General features: G+C 34.3%; 2 protein-coding genes across 3 annotated transcripts in view; one reads left to right on the plus strand and one right to left on the minus strand.

Annotated features, from left to right (window-relative positions):
• The window catches only part of LOC105258730 (headcase protein), a 146,264-nt gene that overhangs the window by 52,118 nt on the left and 73,218 nt on the right, over positions 1-20,928 (plus strand). The window lies entirely within an intron of this gene.
• Positions 13,049-14,227, minus strand: LOC109610441 (anther-specific proline-rich protein APG-like). Its single transcript, XM_020029440.2, has 3 exons — positions 14,128-14,227; positions 13,480-13,802; positions 13,049-13,316 (listed from the first exon to the last, which is right to left on the minus strand). The coding sequence occupies exons 1-3, from the start codon at positions 14,174-14,176 to the stop codon at positions 13,236-13,238; spliced, it is 453 nt and encodes a 150-aa protein (XP_019884999.2). The 5' UTR covers positions 14,177-14,227; the 3' UTR covers positions 13,049-13,235.

Below are 20,928 nucleotides of genomic sequence, written 5' to 3' on the forward strand. Positions count from 1 at the left end.
AGAGGTCCCGGTCGTGTCATCAGCTATCCAGCGACTCGCTCCCGCGAGATAGCTGCCCGGTAATCGTGGCGTTTTGTCACTTTTACGTCGTTGAAACGAGGAGCGAGAGGCTCAAAGGAGCTCGGTACAGAGTTGAAGCATCGTGGTTAATATATTTGATGGGTGTCGGGATGCATATATATATATATAAATGAACGCGCGACAGGGTACTCTTTGCGCTAAAATGGAGCTCCATTGATGATTCCATTCATTTTCGTGATGAAAAACTCATAATCCCATCTGAAAATAAAAAATGAATGTATAAAAAATGAAAAAAGGAGGAATATATATGTACATATCTTTTGATTATAAATCACAATCATTGATTATATTTCTAACACTTGTATAATAGTAATCTCTATGTAATACGTTAATAATAATTCAAAAATATTGGTCATTTATATTTATCATAGATTGGATTTATACTCAAAATATATGTGCGTTAGAGAAATGGAGCGCAAATGTGTTCACAATTGATTGTAACACATGCAAGACAATATTCGTAAAAATATTGTATTGATAATGAAAATTTTCGGAAATTTAAATCTTACTTTTAAATAAATTTCTGTAACAAAGATCTCGTCTGGTGTTGTCATGTTTCGATTTTATTAACAATTTTTATATCTAATGCTGAATAATTTAAAATAATATTTAAATATTTAAAAAATAATATTTAATGATATTTAAAATAATAATATTTAAAATAATCTCTACAATATAATTTAAGATAAAATTATTATTTATGTGTTATTCGTTTACTTTCCAAAACACGAAATATATGTATCTCGAAATTCGAGACAAGAGACAAGACAAGATAATATCAAGATATCTCGTGCAATCCTAGTTAATCCAATGCATCCAATTTGCAATGATTCATTAATTTTAATATGCTTAAAATTCCTCATACATTATATTTTAAGAAATGAGTAAGTCTATTGCGTCGCGACTATTGCCGAGACATTCGACACGACGTTCGCTCTCTCACGCACCTACCGTACCATATATCGGCGGAGTGTATGTATTTTAGAGTCGCGTGCCCGGAAACATTGTCGCAGGTCAGTCAGACGCGACATGAATCACGGCCGGGTACGTTCACTGCCAAGGAATTGTTCGGTGTCTGCCAGGCACGTACGAATACTTCGTTTTAGGTTTCGTGCAAGATATTGTTGTCTCATGGACTATTGCCGTGTATAATTAGCATATGGAAACTGTATCCTTTGTTTAATATCGCGTTTCGCGTAAATATGTTCGCACAGTTTCGACGAAACAAATTTAATTTCAATGATACACATATAAAGACGCGCAAGAATTGATTACACTTTTTTCCAGTCTCGTTGACAACGATTAGATATCAATATCATTGACAACGATTAGATATATTATCATTATCATTATTATTCTTTTTTTATCTTGTATAATATCGCTACACAGAGAAAAATGTATATTGTATTCAAGTAAATATTTATTTTAAGTATATCATAACTTTGTATATCCGCAAATATATCATAAATTTACCACAAGCATTAAATTTAATTGAATATATTCTGAATTTTAGTAAGTGCAGTATTTTAGTCAAGAATATTAAATTAAAACAAAAATTTGGTTTGCTTACTACAAGAATTGACGTAAAGCAAGTTTGATTTTTCTTTGATACAACTTTACAATATTCTTGAAGAGAAAATAAATTCTTCTTTTGAGTACGTGATAATGAGATTTTCTAACACTTGTGATGAGTATATTTTAAGATTATTATCAAGAATAAATTCTTTGTTGAAGAAAACTATTGCTTAAAAAAAGAAAAAAAACTGACTAATCGCTTTTCTTGGCAGTAGAATATTTTTCTCTGTGTACCATTTATGATAATCTCAAGATAAGGGAAAAGAAAATGATATCGTAAAAAAAGAAAAGAACCCGCGTACGCTAAAGTATCACACAATAACACCTTTTGAAGCAATAATTTTACTATAGACCGTATGAAGTGATCATATATGCAGAGTCAATGATGCATATTACCTCGTATTATGTTTCGAGAGTATTGATGCATCATTTTTTCAAGCTCTTAGTTACTTATCATTAATATTCATCGCGAAAAGGAAATGACATGGTCGGTCTACGCGTGCGCGAGAAACTATATAATTATATAATAAAAGTATAGGAATATATATTGGGCTCCACGATCCCAGGTGCAATCGGCTCTATCGAAGAGAGATATTTATCTAGATTTTCGTACCCTATATTTCTTACTTACGCGATAAGCTGCAAGCCCCTCGTGGGCCGCGAGCATATTGCCCGGGACAATCGCGATACGACAGACGGAAGGAACGTGCCACCTTAGGCTCGGGGGCTATTCAATTACGTCTAACTGACGGCTTTGCTTCCTTTACAGACGGAGAATTACGACGAAGCGTATACGGCTCTTTCCCGCATGTCGCTCGCCGATAGGCCGCCTTTTATCGGGCCTCTCCCGGCTCCATGTTCGTGTTGGAAATACCGTGTTTCTGAAGCAAACGTGTCGGAATTATTTTCCACCCGCGTTTCCCGGTTATCTTTTATCCGCGCGCGATACGCTCGATGTAAAAATGTTTAACGCGCTTGTGTCTCACGAGATACGCGATCTTGATACTTATTTTTAGAAAGCCCTCGCACGCAAGGTCTATAGTTTTATGCACTGAGAAAACAATTTGGTTGCGTTAATTAGAATTCTGGTAGATTCAATCAGTATGTCTGTTGGAAAATGGATGAATGAGAATTCTTGTAGGAATTACCAGATGAATCTGATTAATTTCTTCCTGTTAAATTTACCAAATTTTCTGTGGTTTAATAATACTAAATAATACTTAATAATACTAAACTCGCCAGCACCAAGTCGTCTAAAATTGTTTCCATCTAATCTCAAAAGTCTGTTTAATATTCTGAATTCCAACAAGATTATTCGATAAATTCAATCCAGATTATTGAATAAATTATTTTAAATTCAGTTTGTTAGAAATTAAACTGATAAACAGTGAAGCAAGAAGAGGAAGCTTGCAGCTCAAACACACACAATCAGAGAGCTAACGTCTTCTTTCTGGCACTATTGCTTGTAAGAGAAAAAAATATACTTTGGATTTAATGTTAATACTAGTTCTTTATATACATTTTATGGCAAATATTGAATACGAGTTAAGTTACGAGTGGCAAGCAAAGAAATTAATGTAACAAGAAATTTTATAGATCCAACCAGAAAATACTAACCAAATCCTTATAATAAAATCTATTAAATGTTCTAGTTATAAAAAATCGAGTCTTATCATGATAACTAGAAATTCTTGTTTGATTTAACCAGAATGCCTTCAATCATATACGTCTTGTTGGTACAATCAAACGATTTTTCTCAGTGTGGAAATTACGTAAAAGTACACGCCTGGAGAAGGCAAAAATAACGTTGCATAATGTGGCGTTTCTCTGTCGTGATTGCAAAATTTGCCTCATCGAGATTATATTTTCCGAAAGAGTATATTTCTTGCCTCGCATCCCGACGCAATAATTACAAAACGCCGAGGATACAAGCGCGATATTGCGAAACTTCCGCTTTCCAGACGCAGATTTGCGCTCGAGAGACACAACGCGGCGACTCATAAATCCCCCCTGATTAAAGGGGAGAGAGGACTCTCGCGCCTTTACGTAAATACCGCGGGCCCATTAAAACTTTTCGCGTACTTGGCTGGAATTTGTTTCGACCTTAGCGGGCGCTAAGGTATTGTTGTCCGACCTCGCAAAGAGCAGCAGGTATTATACAACGGTCGGTATAAACCGCTCTCGCGGTTCGGTTCGAACCACACGCGATACATCCCTTGGTAATTTCAAACTTTCGGTGTATCTGTCGGATTCGCGGATCCTTACAATGGCCGATGAAAATTCTCGCCGCACGCGCTGTTTTTCCATTGAAAAGTTCCGCCTCGTCGGCGAAACTTTCAATGGTTTCGTTAATTACCGGGCTACGCGTCCGTGCGAACTATAAATCGCGTCGGTCGAGTCGACGGCTTTAAAGGACTCTGTATTCAAAAGCGAGTCGCAAAATGTAACTGGCGAAACGCGGTTAGCCCAATCCGCAAAAATGCTTCAACTTTTTAGCTCAAGTGCCTAATCTTGTCGCTTAATTTTCTCCAAGTTTATTTTATTCAACGTGCAGCGATCGCGTTATACAACTGGTGTTTTGTCATTATTATTTATTCTGGCGGTATAGCATTTTATAAAGATCTGATACGGATGGATGTGCACAGATATGCGATTCTTATCTCTATTTGGCGAATTTGTAAATCGAACGCGAAGCGGCGTGAAAATGTCAGCGAGTTTAATCATTCTGTTAGACTCTATTAAATTGTGAATATCGTAATAGCCGGCTTTTGATGTCGCCTCGCGTGTAAAACGATCTGAGCGCTATTACTGTCTTGAATACAAGTTCACGCACGGGGAAATGACCGAGTTCGCTCTCTATTAATTACTCGACGATGCCCGACGATGTGGACAGCGGTTACTCGAGGAAAACGGAGACATCGTTTGGTGAGAGAGCGCCAGTCCGTACATATAAATTACAACGAGGACGATGGCTTTCTAGAGAGAAGGCAACGTTCCCGAATTAGAATTCCGTTTTCGTCTGGTGGCTCGGAAAAGTCGTTGCCGCAACTTTGGAAATCGTACCTTTTCACAACATTTGGACAAGCCGGAAGCGCTAGTCGCCGATATAAATCAATTTTCCCGTATCCTCTACACAAAGAAAAATATCATTCTACTGCCAAGAAGAGCGATTACTCAGTTTATTTTTCTTTTTTTAAGTAATAGTTTTCTTCAACAAAGAATATATTCTTTGGATAATAGTCTTAAAATATTACTCATCATAAGTGTTAGAAAATCTCATTATCATGTACTCAAAAGAAGAATTTATTTTCTCTTCAAGAATATTGTAAAGTTGTATCAAAAAAATATTAACTTACTTTACGTCAACTCTTGTAGTAAGCAAACCAAATTTTTCTTTTAATTTAATATTCTTGACTAAAATTCAGAATATATTCAACTAAATTTAATGCTCGTGGTGAACTTATGATATATTTGCGGATATACTTAAAATAAATAATATTTACTTGAATACAGTATACATTTTTCTCTGTGTAAACATTTCATTAAAACATAAAATAACGAGAGGTGAAATGACAATCGGTTGAAATACTAGAAAGAATCGTAGAGAATAAACAGCTGACGCGTCGTTGGTAATCAATTAGGCCCATCACTGTGTAATTACGATTACAAGGTAGCTTCTAGTCCGATTAATTTAATTACACGCTTCGCGCGTAACCTCGACGCAAGTAATACACATGTATAATAATATACACGATGCGTCTTTTATTTGTATAAGCAACAGGTAACTTCGATAAGAAGCATGGAAGATCGTCTTCATCAGAGAAGAACGATCTTCATCGCGCGCTGATCTTTACACGTCGTCGTAACGATCTCGATGCTCGCGATATCACGAGTATAATAACGCGATGATCGCGATAAGAACAGTACCGTGAACCAAGTTGCACATAGCTGCAACCTTGTACGCCTTTGTATCGGAGCATGAGAGTGCATTATACATCGTGCGAAAGAAATCCCCAGGAATCGCGAAAAAGACTTCCACTCCCTCGACCTCGATTGAGTATTAATGGTGGCGTTTGCCGATTTAAGGCTGCTCGTTTGTCGAAACTTCCTGTAGCTATTGAATAAAGTTATCGTAGCAAGAAATATTCGTACGATGGAATTAAACTGTGTAAAACGTACACCCAGGGAAATTATTTATTTAGACCTAATAAAATTTTGTTCAGATAAATAAATTTTTTTATTGATATATGGGCCTAATAGTACTTTATTAATTTCAAGATTATTTACTTATTTGACTACATATTCCATGTCAACTAAGTGAATTTATTACACAGAAAAAAAATAAGTGTCAAATCAAAACTTATATACTTAAATTAACGTGTTTATTGTTTCGTATATACGCAACAATTTATAATCTTCTTAGAAGAATTTAATAATTTTAAATTTCAACAATATTATCGTCTTATTTTAATAATGTAATTGTCACCTCAAGAATATGTAATAATTTAATTCTACTTTAAGAAAATTATAATCTTTGATTCAAAAATGTTATTTTTTATCCAACATTGTATTTTTTCTATTCAAGAAATTTAAATCTTAAATCATAAGAATATATTTTTCTTGATTGAACTATATAAAATGGCTTCCTTCAAAAGTAAGCAATTATTCAAGCAATTATATTTTTCTTTAATCAACGCAATATAATCTCATTTCAAGATTTCTATATTAAAACTAAATATATTTTCGAAACAAAAATGTCCTTTTTTTCTGTGTAGTATCCAATAAAATATTTATTTACAGCAACAATATTTTCTTCTTTAAATAAAATATATATTTTATTTCCGTATAGGCTTATTGCTTTATGGTTTTATGCAAAAATTAAATAAAGAAACAACGTTGCTTAAAATTTGTTTATTTTGATTTTAAACAAGTACAATGTATTATAATCACATGATTTTAATCATTAAGCAATTTACAGAGAAAAAAAGTAACAAAATATACGTTATTAACCCCTCCAAACAATTCAACTTTTTGCAATGCACGAAGTTGCAATAATTTTTTTCGTGTAACATGGAACCTCTACTTTCACATAACTTTATACAGGCTATAAAATTTTTGGGAAATGCAAAAATGCAATTTTGTCGGCGTGATACCGCATGCTGGTTGCTTCTAGGCTTGTTAACTGTTAAACACAAAAATTCTGTTGAAAAAAATTACACCGTGCACGTATAACCGGACGAGAAAAATTGAAGAAAAGCTCGATATACGCAGTAATATGAAATGTCAGGCAGCACTGAACAACGCACAACGAATAAGTCATACATACGCTTCACATATTCTCGACAACGCGGCGCTCAACTTCGGACAATAGAAGAGCTGAAATCATTTCTAATTTCAATATAGCATCTATTTGACTAAAGGAAATCCTTACTTGGATTTTCAATTTAAATATCGCGTTTATTTCATATCTAAAAAATATGTCTTTACATGGCACAATACGTAAATAAAATTAATTAGTTGCACCAAGAAACTCATATCCGGAATCTAATAAAAATTTTGTTTGCACAAATAAAAGTATGTCGTATTCAAATAAATGGTATTCTAATGTACTAATTTATTTGAATATAATAAATCATTTCTCTGGGTGTAACGAAGAGTAATTATATGATTCTTAAATCGTATCATCGAAGTTAAAGAGTTACGCGCGTCATATGTAATAATAGGTGTTTACATTGAAATAGGTTTAATCTTCATAGCATGACGTAACGTTTTTTATCCGCGTGGATATCTCGTTACGGAATTATGTCTCCGGCAATAAGTATTAAGTTATTGCGTCTGATTTTTCATTATGCGCAGGAGAAAATGCGCGGACAAGTGTTTTCGTTACGCTTGTATTATATAAAGTTATTTCAATTCCGTGATTTTTTTTTCACGCTGTTTCCGCAACAACTGCGCATTTTCTCGTTTCTGCGTAGGATTTCTGCATAGTTTGAAGTCGGAGAGAGAGAGAAAAAAATCATTAATATGATTTATAATATAATACACTTAGATCGAAATCGATAAAATATGACACCTTTCTCGTTCTTCGATTTTTCAAGGCGCCGCGCGTCGAGCGTTCTTAATGCACGTTAAAAATCGACGAGTCGATAAATGTCGCCGGCTCCGCATCGTGCACTCGCATAATCAGTCAACGACCGCGCTAGGCTAAACGCGCCGCTGCTACTCTTGCGTCAGGGTCGAACTCGGTAGGTGTGAGTAATATCGCCTCTCTCCGCGCTAGAGCTATTTACCGGCTCTATTCTTACACACGTCAGCGTGCCCGACGAGAATAGGCATCCGGCCAGTATGTGCGTGCCACTGGGCATACTTACGATACATCGTAATATCGTTACTTTTAATATCAAGTTCACTTTTTACCTCCCTCGCTGGGATATGATCGCTATCGATATCGATAACAGGAAATTCCGTATTAAATAAAACATTTGATTTTTCTCTTCTTTAATCTCTTTAATCCAGTCTTCGATGACGCGAATTTTTCAAGCAAGACTGGCTAGCGTCAAGTTTTTGCACAATTATATCGTGTAATATACTTTTTACAAATGAAATCTTGCATTAATACGCATTCTGGAAGTAGATTTTCAAATAAATTTAATATACGGCCTCGCTACAAGAGATGTTCAAATTGACCGCAATTGCCGATCGATTTAATCGCGAAATTGCCACGTAAGGACTTTATTGCGCAATTAGCGTGATTTGCTTTAGCGACGATGGCAATTATCCTGTCGCATGTCTGGTTAATCCGATCGGTCGGCCGATATTCATTCGCAATGACGAGTGATTAAACTTCGCCTCGGTTGTCACTTTGATCCCTACCGTGTGAAAAAGCGAGCGGCCGCCTGTATCTCGCGTGCGTATCGTAATCAGCAGCAAAATTCTCGTTCTATCGTTTCGAGAGGCCGTCTAGTCCTGTTGCCAGGCGTTTTGCACGGCATGCGGGCAACGTTTTTGTGGTAGGTTAGTAATTCCGTCGTCTCACGCGGAGCGCGTTACGTATTCGTTTCACGCTCTACGAGGCCCACGCAGCCGGCAACAGCTGGACCAGCGGCGAGTTCGCTTGCACTCTTCTCCACGTACGTCTACGTCGCCGTATATATTGCTACAGTGTGCGAGACGAAACGCGATCCCCTGAAACTGGATTGTGACGCGAGTCGCAATGTTCAATGCGTTGCGAGATTTAGGCGCGGTTAATCAACAGGTTTGACGATTTATACTTCATTAACTATTGTGATTGATACGTTTCGATCGGCAAAATCCGGCCTGATTAACATAATCCGATGTAATAATCTGTTTTAACGATACTCCGCCTAAAAACGATTTAACACGTATACAGTATCGGTCAAATGTATAACTTTTTTTGAAAATAACTTAATTCAAAGTGTATATTTAATTAATTTTTCTCAAGTTGCTGTGTCCATTATTGAATGAAAAGTCTATTGTTCAGTAGCAATCTACTCTCTAAAAGTGAATCAGTGTATTATCACTGAAAAACAGTAAATAGTCACTGACTACACTTATAGCAGTTATAAGTACAGCACTGTAAATCAGTGATATTTTATTGAAAGAATCAGTTAAAAATTTTGACTGTTTCAATCAGTAATATTTCTTTCGTTATTGTCAGTAATATTAAACTACAATTCATCTCTCTATCTAGATCATATAAAATTAAAAATTTTATTTATATTTATTATATTAAAAAATTTATTTTATTTATATTACATGCATATGGAACTTGTTATTTTAAAAAGATAACAAACGAATTTTTCTTAAGCCGCTAGACATTTATCTGTCCGATTCACAAGATTGATTTAATATCTGAAGCCTCTCTATTGAGATTGTATCAGAAATTACATCGAAATAATATTTCTAATTTTATCTGTCGCTCTTTGCAAACTTTATATAATTCTTATGACTAAAACTAAATACGAGAGAGATAGCGATCATATTTAGTTTTAGTCATAAGAAGCGGTAAACGAACAAACTAGCGATTACTGGCAGTGAATTTTATTTTAACTGACCATAATCAGTGAGATATAAGATAAAATAAAAAAATAACAAAAAAATAAGCGTTTCCACTGAAAATCAGTAAAATACTCACTAATAATACTCAGTGAAATCTTATTTTACTATTTAAATTAGTGATATTTTCACTGATTCACTTTTGGAGAGAATATACCTACTATTAAAACATGTGACTAGATAGAAATATAAAGGTGATATATATTTTTGGCCGGTACTGTATGTATTGATCTATGTCTCTATAATTAATTCTATTAGTGTAAATAATATATATACACTAATCGCATTTAATTTATTAGAAATGTGTGTTTTTAAATGAATTATTGGAAGTATTTATCATCGAGAATTTCCTACTCTAGCAAGTTAATAATTGAATTTTATCTTCTCCGGCCCCCGGACTTTATTTTTTTAAATGTTCTCTTATTATTTTTTCTCTTTATAAAAGTATCAATTTTTCGAAATACATAAAGCAAAATATTATTACCGTAATATCACGCTTATCGCGAGTTTTAGAGGAACGAACGAGAGAAGTTGTAAACAAGAAAATTGAATTTATCTTCGGATAAGCACGTTATATCATATATCGTGACCTTTGATGCGTTTGAATTGAATAATGAGTTTCTGGCGTCAAGTAATTGATTTGTCCTAGAAATCATGATATCTCGTATCTTCGCGAGACAAATCGATCTCGGCCTATGAAGGTCAGTCAATCACGCGGATTAGTGCGTGCTCGATCCTGTAACATGCACGAGATGACAACGGGAAGTGACACGCGGGCTTTTGTTGACCTAGGTTAGCAGTCAGTTCCGTTCGTTGGCGCCTCTGATTCTATTCTTGCACGCATTCTTGTTGTACTTAATACATTATCATCGTGATACGCATTATACAGCTTAATAACGAATGAAGACGACGTGGCACGCGATCGAAATTTTACCGAGATTCTCGCGAAAAACAGAAGAGAAATATTACGCTATTTTTTATACTTATTCATTAAATTTGAATACGTAAAACTTTATCGTAAACAATACGCGATGTATTAACCTTTAAATTGAAAATGTGAAGGAAAACGTGTCGCTGAAATTCAAAATGTAACACGAAACATCTGGATAATTTTACATAATTCAGCGATATCTTCAATGTAATTTACATACATATTATGTATTCGCATGCGAATGTTTTTCTCCTCAATATATGTCTTGCAATAGATAATGATAAAAATATTTTAATTGTTGCAAATAATATGAGACGATAAAAATCTTTTTATTACGGGACGATCGAATTACAAATATCCTTTTTATTAGAAAAAGAGTTGCTTTTATAATTATGTTCGGTATATATTACCATAATAATTTGTTTATACTCGTGACAAATGACATTTTGTGGGAATATTCTCATAAATAACTCCCAGGTATATATCGCGAGCTAATCTTTTAACGAGTTAAAAGGCGCTTCGCAGTTGTGAATCTGTAAAAACGTGATATTATCGGCGAGATAATTAAAAGAATCGTGTACATACTATACATATACAAAGGAGATATATTCGATAAGTGAACTATTTGCTTGTATGACCTAGGTTAATAATAGTTTTATTATTACGTTGCGTTCCCAGCGAGGTGTTAAGACTCGTATCAATTAGTTAGACGTTTCTTAATGAGATTCCGACACTAAGCGCGCATAATGAGTACGTTCTCCATCGGTGAACGGGGATACGAGTGTGTATCGCGTCAGTAAATAGCAGCAGCAGGTATTCTTAATAGTACAGTAAACTCGTATCGTCGGATAAATATACGGTATTATATAAGTTGTTTTTAAGCCAAGATACAAAGATAACCGACCTGCGAATGCGATTGGCTGATGTATACCTGTATTCATTGCGTAATAATTGAGCGAATTCTTTTCAGCAGGCGCACGGCATTTATAGCCGCGATGGTTGTTTATTAATAAAGTCGACAAAGCGACGACGATGAAGTAACATCGTCAGAAAATATCATGAGAAGAAAAACATCTTTATGAAGATGTAACCGCACGTACTCGGTTGGCAAATTGCGTCTCGCGATTGCCAGTGGAAAACTCGATAATTGAGTTGGCTCGTGAAAATATATAGGTAATAAATCGATCGAAAATATAAAGGAAATAAATCAATCTCGATTCGATTCGGTATACGAGATAAATGATGTTTTACCGTAAAACTGTTCAACTTGCTCGCGAGATTCTAATTAACATCGGCCTTCCAGGCAATCGAATCGGTTGCGATATCAAATGCTCATGTTTCTAACTAATGGAATAGTTCGCAAACCTTCGTCAACGAACATCCCATCGTTTAATAGCCCCCCCTTTTGCCATCGGATCGTTTTACAATGGTGATTAATTTTCAATTGAGGCTGTCGTTTTTTTCTCAGCCTGCGGGGTCTGTCAGCGCCCGTTTGACGCACGTTTGACGGCCGGCAAATCAGCCGACCATTATCCACCATTATCTAACCGTTTTTCTATCTCGTCATCCTTTGGATAAATCGAACACCCCACCGCCTCTGCCATTTCGTCGTATTGTTGACGAATAAAGGGACAGTCGACGCTGTTCGTGGATACACGCGCGGCACGTTTGCTTCTCTCTTATGCTACCACGTCCCGGGTGACATTTCGGGACAACCAGCGAGAAACGGTAACGATCCACGATCAACCGCGACAGCTGTTAATGCGCCACGATGAATTCGATTTGACGACCGAAGGGTAACGGTGCGAGACAAAGGAGAGACAGAGAGAAGTCGGTCTCGCAGGAATTTAGGCCCCTGGGTGGAAACTACTGCTTGATTGCGTACGAATGTGACGCGATTTCATGGGTTTCGTCGTGAAAGAAGAGGAAGACGGACAGAGAGAGAGACGGAAAAAGGAGGAGAAGAGACGCCGAGCTTTGGCAATCGTCGACGGAGGTACAACGAGGGTGCGAGAATAGGAAGCGCGGCACGTTTGCCCCTCTTTCCTCCCTTGCCTCGGCAGAATCGACAGGTTCAAAGGGATTCTAGAAGGACCGGGGATTTTCTCGTTTGAGGAGCGTGCGACGTGAGCTTTCAGACAATTTCTCAAGCGTGTGCGGGTCACGTCGGTAATGCGAGCGAATACGTCAGCACACGACTGCGCTGATTTACCCTTCGATGTTCGTAGGGTGGTGACGGTCGTGATGTTACATAAATACAGTAAGGGGTGGATTTTGCCGGACTAGTCACCCGAGTGACCAGTTTTTCTTCTTTTTGAATTCATTGAATTGGGCGAAATTACCTTCTCGGAAATAAGCATGAGACAGTATTTCATTTTTCAGAATTGTATCATTTTTATTATTATTTAGTTTCACACGATTATACACATATTTAAGTGATATAAAAAGGCACTCGATACTAATAACACACATCCATGAGAATAAATGATTACCACACACATCAATTGATAATAAATGATTAACACACATCAATTGATAATAATTGATTATTTATCCACATGTGACATCACGATTAACAGTTGTAAGGTTTGACGCATTTACCCCATTTGTTTCTCAATAAGCCATTTTTGCAGAAACAACCCTTGACACATAACTGAAAAAAAAGGGTGAAATATGAAAATATAAAAATTTGTTAAAAACGTTGATTTAATTTTAATTTTGAACAAGCTTCTTTACATAGATACACACACATGATTTTTCTGAAGGCTTTTTAAATATTTAAAATATTTAAAATAATAAATGAAAAGAGAGATTACCAAATTGCATATTGGCTTAGGTTTCTGGCAAGATGGTTGACAGGCAGTTCCACATGTCTTATAGATCTCGTTCTTAGGGCATTTTGGAGGTGGAGGAGGAGGGGGAGAAGGAGGAGGTGGCGGTGGTGGTGTCGGTTTGCAATGTTTTGGTGGTGGAAGGGGAGGAGGATGAGGCGTAGGCGATGGTGTCGGTTTCCAATGTTTTGGTGGAGGAGAAGGTGAAGGAGGAGGAGGCAGTGGTTTCGGTTCGCAATGTTTTGGTGATGGAGGAAGAGGAGGAGGTAGTGGCTTGTATTGCTTTAGAGAAGGATTACTCATGACAGCTATAAAAGAAATAAAATATTGTCTTTTTAGTTAGGCATAAAAATATTAAAATATCTAATATACATAAATTACATTTTAATAAAATTAAAATAAGAATAAGAGATTTTTAAAAGAAACAAAAAAGTAGTCTTATGTTATTGCAATATTATAACGGAAATACAAAATGTTTTATAAATTTTAAGCTGTATTTATAAAAATGTATTTTTTGTAGTTAATGTTGAAATTTTTTTTTTAAATTGTGATAAAATATATCTAATTAAATTCTGGTTAAAGATATACATATTTTATGTACAATTTAAATATTACTTTCGAATTTATACTTACTGACGCAGATAATCGCCACGAGAAAGAGAACCATCAGATTGCGAGACATGTCGAATAATTTTTTGTTATTGTTCGTTATTTGCTGAACTGCTCGAGATTGATGCATGTTGCTAGTTAGAGGCATTTTTTATACCAGAATTTTTCGTACATTAATGTTTTTTATTTATTCGCGTTATCAACAGTATATCTTGGTGACAAAAGAAATCTAAACTTTAGTCTTTTACTTTACTTATGCAGTTGTTCGATAGAATGTATGAGCGTTTCTTTAACAAACGCATCTGTAAAAAAAACTATTTTGTTGCGTGGCACACGTCTTTATTGCTTCATTACTCTTCAAATCTTTCCTGTTTTCTGGTTTCATTGTTTTGATATAGAACACGTGCCAGTTATTATAAAGTAAATAATTCAATTCAAATTTTTTTAGTTAAAGTAGTGTTCTTTCTAAAGATTTTATTAATATAAACAAAATACTTTTATTTCGTCATTTTAATAATATCGCAAATGTATCGCGAAAAAAATTCTAAATATGCAAATTTATATTACATTTAATTTTGTGCATATATGTACATCATGTACATTTTTGGAATTTCACAACAATCAAAAATAAAAACAACTACTAACAAAATTGAATTTTTCGAATATTACTATGCGCTAAAATATATCACGATTTATTTTTATTAAAGCACATTTATAATTATATAAATGTGCGTATTTTACACAAGAATTTTTTATTCAAACAATTAAATGAAATATAGTCATGATGTGACTTTTTTATCTTGTATATTTATTCATGATTTTATTCATGAGTCATTACCATTAACTGTCATTCGATTTTATTTATAGTCAATGAAATACAGTTACATAACACTTTTTAATTACGTGTCCATATTTGTAATTTAAATAATATCTCATTAATATTTATATCTTCGATTTCTTATATATTATGTTATTCTTGGAAATATTTGTACTTTCTTTTCTGAAAAGTCAGTACAGAGAATTTCACACGTGTTACACAGATGTACATTGATTGCTATATTTATTTGAAAACGAGCATGAAGTAAACTTGTTTTGATCGTTCTTATATTTAGTTAATCTGTTCACATATATATGCACATACATAGATATGTATGTTTGTGCTGTTTAATTTTTCATGCTTTGGAAATTTACATTTAATACAAAAAAATTGATTTCTTTATTATTAAATTTATATTTTGCTGTGTATACGTTTATAATATTAAACATAAATGTTATTTACAATTATATATTATATATTTTTTAGTCAGTTAACTAGATAAAATATAACCACTATTTTATATTTGCCTTTTCTTATATTGGATATCTATTTATAATTTAATGGATATCTATTTACAATTTAATATCAATTTATTATTATATATTATCTTAGCAAGAATAAGAATTCAGACAAGTAGCAGTAAATATCTTATTTGTTCTCGAAAATATTAATTTTTTTTGCGTTATATCTATATTTTATTATATCTCAGTTTATTTATATTATGTAATATTATAATTGCTTCTTTTCAAAAGTTAACAAAAAACGTTATTACGATTGTTACGGATTGGAATTTTACTAAATCAGAAATTAACTTGTATTAACCTGTTGAAAAATATTACAAAAATATTACAAATTATATGTGAAAATAATTTTATAACATTCACTTTATTTGATTCCTTGTCTTGTTAATGTATTGCTATTTCTGCAGTATTTTATTGTTATAGTATTTTCTGGCAGCTGGCCCGTTGGTTCTTTCGTTATTTTGACGATAATGGGACACGTGTCACCCGGGGGACAAAGGAAGTCGCATTCTGTAGCGTAACATAATCGATATAACTGCATTCTATACCTGCTTTTTTTAAAAATCCATCAAATAACAGTGCTTTTTGGCGACTAACACATTGTTGTAGGGCTCCGATGCGAAAAAAGAACAGATGATAATCATTTTTTCAAGACTATGATGTAAAAATTAAGAATAATAGTATTTTTTTTTCAAACATGCAGAATTAAAAACACATAAAAAGTAATGAAAAAAATTATCAAGACAATTTTTCTATTGAATGATATCTATAATTATTAAAGGAACATTGAATAAAGAATTTTCACGTAAAAAATATATTGTTGTCGCCGCTTTAGACTAGGAACTGAATGGCTTTAATAATCTCGTATCGCTGAATTATTTCGATTGAGACCCGAGCTCTCTCGCATTCGATATTACTTAATTAAATTGTGCATTTGATTTGATGTACATCTCTAATGCACATTAATGTCCATCGAATGATCCTATCGAAACGGTCGTTCCGCGCACTGTCTGTTCTAGTAATCTTCTTAACGAAGAATCCACCCCTCCGTCATCATAGGCGGTAGAGGGAAATACTACTTCCTTGCTAAATCCAATAAGCGGCTATCGGATACGCTTGTCTACTCTCTCGAGAGATGAAATTCGTGACCAATGCGCGTCGCGGGGCGAGGAGACGAAATAAGAGGACGAGAGAAACAATCCCATTCTGCCCGACGTTCAGGAGCCAAAAGAGTCCCGGATTCAGGACGGACGAGTGGCAGGTGCGCCCGTTTCTAGAATCGAGAGTATACCCGGGACCCTTAATGCGGTATTTCATCGGTCATAATCTTCCTTTCGCAGGACGTCCCTTTGTCCTCGAGGAATGAAAATGGTGTATGTGGGCTATGGATATATCTCGGTTTTTTCCGATTCGATCGCATCCCTCCAGGAACTTCGACGAAAGAGGATGGATCGTTATATCGATGTGGGATCTCTCCCAAGCTTGTACGAATCGCGAATGTCAATTGAATTATTTGCGTCTCTCGTTATTTAGTGTCGTGTCGAGCTAACACTTATTGCATCGACATTTGTTCGATCGAAATTAATGTCTTTGGGGAACAATTTAAATTACGTTGCACATGAAGTGTTACAATTCTCGTATTGCATGCTATTATTTGATCGAAGTTATAGTAATGTAATAACAAGTAATTTATTTATTAAATTGTTCAATTTTGTACAAATGTGTAAAGCAATATGTTTTTAAAATATAATACGTATAAATAAATATAAAATATTTTAAAATATAATTTAAAATATATAATTATATAATATATTATATATAATTATATAAATATATAATTAAAAATGTTTTTAAAATATAATACGAATAGATTATCTGCGTAATGTTTTAAAGTATGCCATATATTTGACATTAATCTTACTTTCGTATAATTGAATAATAGAGAGAAGGAGATAGATATCTTCTTTTTCCCTATCTCTCCTTTGAACGAGAACAAGTGTTCGATTAATAGCAAAGTTTTCTCATGATCCGTTGGCGCGGGGGCAAACGAGAGAAAGAGTAAACTGATATCAACGATAGGAACGACAGAGAGGAACCGAAACCGATCAGAGAAACACGATTGAAAGAGAACTCTCTCGCTTCTCTCTATTCACTTTCGAAACTACGAAACTTCCCCGACAGTCGCGTCGTCGCTTCTCTAACTGCTTTATCCGCGTGCCGTGCTCTTTGTTCTCCAAACATTCCTGTCGCCGGCTTGGAATCCTGAGAGACAAAGCTATTTGGTAAAACGTTCTATTGATTATTTCGAGTATGCTTATGATCAAATAATATACTTTTGGAACAAAATAGTATCGCGAAATTTCGAATAACATAGATTTTATTGTTGATGATGTATAATTCAACTCTCTTCATCATGTTTGTGACAAAGGAAACAATTTATGCAATTTTTTATATTACACAAGATACAAGTGTTTGGTAAAAAATTGAGGATATTATAATTATATTATAATAAAAGTTTTTGAAATTTTAAAATCATTCGTATTAATAGATTGAAAGAGTAAATTAGCGGAATAGACTTGGACTTGAAGAATTTAACAAAACAGACTACGTCTGTGTACAAAGTTATTTCTAGTTGATGTTGATGTGTTAAACAATTCCCTCTTTATTGCGAAATTTATTACGTAATGTGACATGCTTTTAATACGAATTTTTTTGTTGTAATTGACAGTTATAAGTTTGATAGTTGCAATGACCAATAATTAATTTTTATAAAAGAAGCTCTCTTTGTTTCTGATGTGAAAGAATAATCTAATACTATAATCGAAGAAAGATTATACGCATGATTTTAGATTTCGCGCGAAAATCCAAGCGTCGATAATTTATTTCTAGAATGAATGGCGTAGAGTTTTCTATGGATTTTTATAGCGGAAAAACGGGACCATATGCAAATTCTATGAAAAAAGGATACCCTCGTACTTTTCCTCCGATCCCTCGAATGTGTCGCCTTTCTTCTCCCTTCTCTTGAAAAGTAATTCGAGACGAGTTTCTAGTGGGACTCGGGAAATGCTTCTCCTGTACTTTTATGTTGGCCACGTCCCTTCGTTTCGTGAAATTGGAAAGGCACGAGGAAAGCAGCATGGTCCCTGGACGATCGAAGGATCGCTAATGTACTTCGTGGCACGCGAGGATGGAAACTCGAGAGTCAACGAGAAGTGATCGAACGGGGAAGATAAGGGGAGACAACGAAGATGAGAGCAAAAATGAGAGGCAAGATTGGCAGGACGAGAAAACGGATTTGCTAGCACATACACATATATTGTACCTGCTGACGTATCTTGGATGATGAAAAAATGAAAAAGGATAAAGATGATTGATTTTGCTCTCTTTCGCTTTTAAGTAAGAATTTTTTTTAATGTTTATAAAAATATTTAAATTGCCTCAAGATTTAATAAAGAATGATAATTTGAAGATTTTAATGTGAATTTGTGCAATCGAGAGAAAATGGAATAAATAAATAGAGAATATTTTTATTCACTTAAATAACAGTAAGTCATAAATTACTGTCACGTAAATCTGAATTTAATTATCGAAATAATCATCAAAAAACGACAGATGCCAAGAGAAAATTTCGATGCGTATCCTCACTTTCTCCAATGCTTTAGCTGGAAGCTAAACTCGCGAAATACCCCAACAGCTGTCTCACGAGGCGTCTTCTTTTACTTCTTTCCATTCTCGTTTCCCTTCTTTTATGTCGTCGCCCATCCCTCTGCACACCCCATTTCCGCACCTCTGGGCGCTCCTGTCAAAAATCTGCATTCCGTACTTCCGGAGCTCTCGCCGCGTTCGCTTTAAGGTATAGAACAAAGGAAAGAAAATACTCGACGAGACCGGAAACGAGATCTTTCATTCCGCTTCCGTGCGACGAATACGCAAGAATGATATTTCGTGCTGCTCTTGTGTTTCCTGATTTCCTCGCACATCGAATGCCACGATTAACGAAACTAATAATTATTTCATGATTTGTTTTCGGATATTTAATGTTTGCTTTTCTCGTGCTTTGAAGCAAGGTAAACGTACCTTTTAAAATTCTTGATGATTGAGTATTAAAAATCGAGAAAATATTGCAATGTTCAAACATTATTTATTTTTTCAGCGAATCATCTTATTCGAATAGAGTACAACAATTTTATGATAATGCTATTAAGCAGTACTCATTTTCATTATTTTATTTGGTGTCTTTCTCCTTCAAAATAAAAAAAGTACAATAATTTTATATAAGTTTCGAAAATAATAATCAACTTTTTCTTCTCGATTCTTAAATTGTCACAGACAAATGCTAAATTAAAGGTTCATTAATATTAAAAGATTAAAAGATGTAAAAGAGTATTTTTAACATTGTTAATATTGGTAAATATTAAGTAAAAACCAAAGAAATGTTTTTCAATAATTAAAGATTAGCTATTTTGACGAGTATAAAATTATAGAAGAGAATAATTTATATATTAGCAGCAATTAGCATATATTTTTTAATATTCATATAATTATTTTTAATATTCATATAATATTCATATATTTTCTTAGTTTTATTGTAGAGAAGAATTATATTAATACTAATTAAATATACTAGTTTATAGTTAATGTTAACTAGTACAATGATGTGAAACCAATCTTTTCGTGAGATAATGTAACGATTATGACATGAAAGGCGGTAAATAATTCCTATGCTTCCAGTAAGTTTTTTTAAAAAAAAAGTTGGCTTGGCAATCGATGTTGTGATCGAAGCATAGTAATTAAAGATTACCCTACTCAAAAAAAAACGGACGGCTGCACGAGGCATTAACAACAACGTTTTCCTTTGAAAGAAGGGCAGATCCCTAACCGGGACAGGTGTATATTCATAAAGGATATCAAAAAGGGTCGCTCGCTCGTTCTATTCGGTAAAATGGAGCTTGAAAAAAGGGAGACTCAAATGATCGATCTATCAATCGCCTCGACACGCTTTGACAATTCGCGAATGCGACTTAGTACCTTTCAATTCGGCATTTTTTTAATTCCGATTTTTTGTTACAGTATATCGGGAAATTTACGGTCTTTGAACATATTAATTCGGAAATGATTTTTTTTTAAAGAATTTTTTTCGCGGTTATTTTTTTCTGACACGTCTCTTGCACGATATACCTCCGATGTCATAAATATATTTTTATTATAATTAATAATTAATATATATCTTTACTTTGAATGAATGATTGTAAACGTAACATAACAACAACATAACAACTGCAAAAGCATGCATTTTTTGAAACCGTTACTTTTATTATTGCCGAGTTAAAATGGCTGAGCCATCAAAGTAACGCGAACCGGACGCGATTCCATGTAGAGAAAATATTTGCAATCTGAATGAACCTTGCTCAAAGTGTATGCTACTTTAACGGTTTTGAATATCAAAGGTAGTAGCCGCGCGTTGCGTTTCTTTTCGCAATGTTACTG

The sequence above is a fragment of the Camponotus floridanus genome, unplaced genomic scaffold (assembly GCF_003227725.1).
Source record: "Camponotus floridanus strain SB8 unplaced genomic scaffold, Cflo_v7.5 scaffold48, whole genome shotgun sequence".
NCBI classification, from domain to species: domain Eukaryota; kingdom Metazoa; phylum Arthropoda; class Insecta; order Hymenoptera; family Formicidae; genus Camponotus; species Camponotus floridanus.